We start from the raw sequence: 2509 nt of genomic DNA, 5'->3' as shown, positions 1-2509 counted from the left end.
ATTACTATAACTATTATTATTATACCCAGAGTTGCCAGGCCTTTCTTCTGTGACACTTCAGGATGGATTGAAACTCCTAACCTTTCCCTGACCATTTAAGCATGCTAACAGTCTGCAACATCCAGGATTTTGTCTCAAAGGTCCACGTGCTCTCTTCTGTGTCAGGCCGCCAGTGGGTTTTCAGAGGCTGCAAATCCCACAGAAGGAGCTGGCCCATCTGTCTTCCTCAGAACAACTAGTGGATTCGAACCACCAAAGAAGCATAGCTTTTAAATGACCAGCGCAGCTCCCTACACAGCTCCTCAGAGCTCCCCCGATTGAATTCCGCATCCTTCCACATAACCAAAACCCCAACTTGCTTTACGGTGGGTCAATTCTGACTCGTAGTGACTCTTGATTGGGGTTCTGAGACTATAAACAATTTTTAAAGGGATTCCTCATCTGTCTCTCAAGGAGCGATTGGTGGATTCTAACCACCCACCTGTGAGCTTGCAGGCCAACAAATGACATAATATGCTACCAAGGATGCTTCATGGTTTGGGTCAGATGCACCTTAGTCTTTATTTGGACATCATTGCTCAATAAAGATGACAGAGAAGAATCAGTGTCTTTGAGTTGTGGTGTTGGAGAAGAGCACCAAATATCTCATGGATTGACAAAACAACAAATAAGTTTGTCTTGAACGCAGTGCAGCCAAGGTGGTCCATAGAATCCAGCATGCGAAGATCTGGTCTCACATCCTTTGGGCCTATGGTCAAGGAGGGTCCAGTCCTTGGAGAAGGACACCCTGCTGGGGAAGGTGGAGGGTCAGAGACAAAGAGGAAGACCTCGACGAGATGGATGGACACAGTGACCGCAGACATGGGCTTGAGGATGTCAGAGAAGGTGGCAGGACAGAACAGGGCTCAGATCTATACTTTATAGGGTCTCTGCAAGTCCTACTTAATTCTTTATTTTATTTTATTTTATTATTTTTGTGTGAGTGTACCATCAAATCAGATCTGTTTGGTACAGGAAAATTCTATGGCATCTCCTACCAACAGCATGAAGCAATTCAAACTATCACTTTAGTCAGATGCCCCTTAGTCTTTATGCTGACATCCTTGCTCTGAAGCCCTTTTAAGAGTTCTTTGCTGGGAGATTTGCCCCAAGATAAACAGCATGTTTGATTTCTCGCCTGCTGTTTGCATGGGTGCTGTCTGTGGAGACAGGTAAGATGAAGACAGCCTTGATGCGAAATTCAAAGGCAGAACCCTTATCTAGGGTCTCTGCAAGCTTGTTTACACTCCAGACTGCCCCAGTCCACTCCACTTTCATCTCTTTTTGGCACCAGCCAAGAGAGAAGGACAGTCACCTACATATCCCACACCAAGCTGAGAATGGAGAAAATGATTCAGGACCAGTTAACAACAGTGCTGGCTGCCCAGGGGCCAGGTCCTGGCCTGGAGGGTCAGTGATAAAAGAATTGCTGAGTCATCACCAAGAGGAAAAAGAGGGACCACTTCCTGGGGAAAAACAATTAACACAAACCCAAGTCTTTTCCCTGAATCTGCTTTGTTTTTTTAAAGTGAAGTTTAAGCACAAAGAGTGGTGAAAATGCTTCTGGTTTTGACAGGACAGGTGTCCTACACAACCAGCCTCTGGGAGGTAGAAAAGGTGAATGCATTTGCATGCTAAACATATGACTGGAAGTCTGATTTTGCAGCTGAGTGTCTAGGAGCAAAGACCTGGCTGTCTCTGTCTGTAAAAACAACAACCACAAACCGAAACAAACAAACAAAATCACCTTGGAAATCTTGTACAGCGGGGAGGTGTCCCAGAATGGTCATGAGTAGGGCTGGATCCAGAGACAACTGGTTTCAAGGTCTCGCTGGCTGGTGAAGAAAAGTCCTGACAATACAGCGGTCAAAACACTCACCTGCTGGCTGGAGGGTTAGTGGTTCGAATCCCCCAGCTGCTCTGAAGGACATAAATGAGGCCATCTGCTTCTGTAAAGATTCACAGCCTCGGAGACCCCATGGGGCAGCTCTGCTCTGTCCTGAAGGGTGGCTGGGAGTTTGAATTCACACACACACACAAAATAGATTTAGATACTTAATTAAAAGAAATGTCATTGGAGCACTTGGCTGCCAATCTTGAAGGCCGGTGGTTCGACTCTCTCTGAGGGAGAAAGACGGACAATTTCCTCCTGTTCAATTTACAGCCTCTTAAAACTCAAGGTAGGGTCAGCTATGGGTAAGCTCTGATTCAAAGGCAATGAGTGAGTTTTATGCCTTGAATTTGGGGTTGATCGCTGGTGACCACCAGATGTACAGCTGGCCCAGGTCTCTCAGAGGATCCAGGGTCATGTGGGCTCCCATCTGTGTAACCAGAGTCCCCACATTCATTCCAGCATGAAGAACGTCCTAATGCCAACCGTGCCAGACCCGAAATTCTCCTTCCCTGGGCTCTTTGAGGACCACAGAGGAAACTTCCAGGTGAGAGAACTGCGTCCCTTCTCCCAGCCTGG

At 46.7% G+C, this 2509-nt stretch overlaps 1 protein-coding gene across 1 annotated transcript in view; it reads left to right on the top strand.

Moving 5' to 3' along the window:
• CRLF2 (cytokine receptor-like factor 2) overlaps window positions 1-2509 on the top strand; it is a gene marked incomplete at its 3' end in the record, with an annotated part of 39035 nt that overhangs the window by 29523 nt on the left and 7003 nt on the right. Inside the window, exon 7 of the mRNA XM_006902413.1 lies at window positions 2373-2477. Within this exon, the coding sequence (XP_006902475.1) occupies window positions 2373-2477 (105 nt within the window). The remainder of the gene's footprint in view (window positions 1-2372; window positions 2478-2509) is intronic.

The sequence above is a fragment of the Elephantulus edwardii genome, unplaced genomic scaffold (genome assembly GCF_000299155.1).
Source record: "Elephantulus edwardii isolate Elephantulus edwardi_28Jun2011 unplaced genomic scaffold, EleEdw1.0 scaffold00410, whole genome shotgun sequence".
NCBI classification, from domain to species: domain Eukaryota; kingdom Metazoa; phylum Chordata; class Mammalia; order Macroscelidea; family Macroscelididae; genus Elephantulus; species Elephantulus edwardii.
This window is presented reverse-complemented; position numbering and strand designations above follow the sequence as displayed.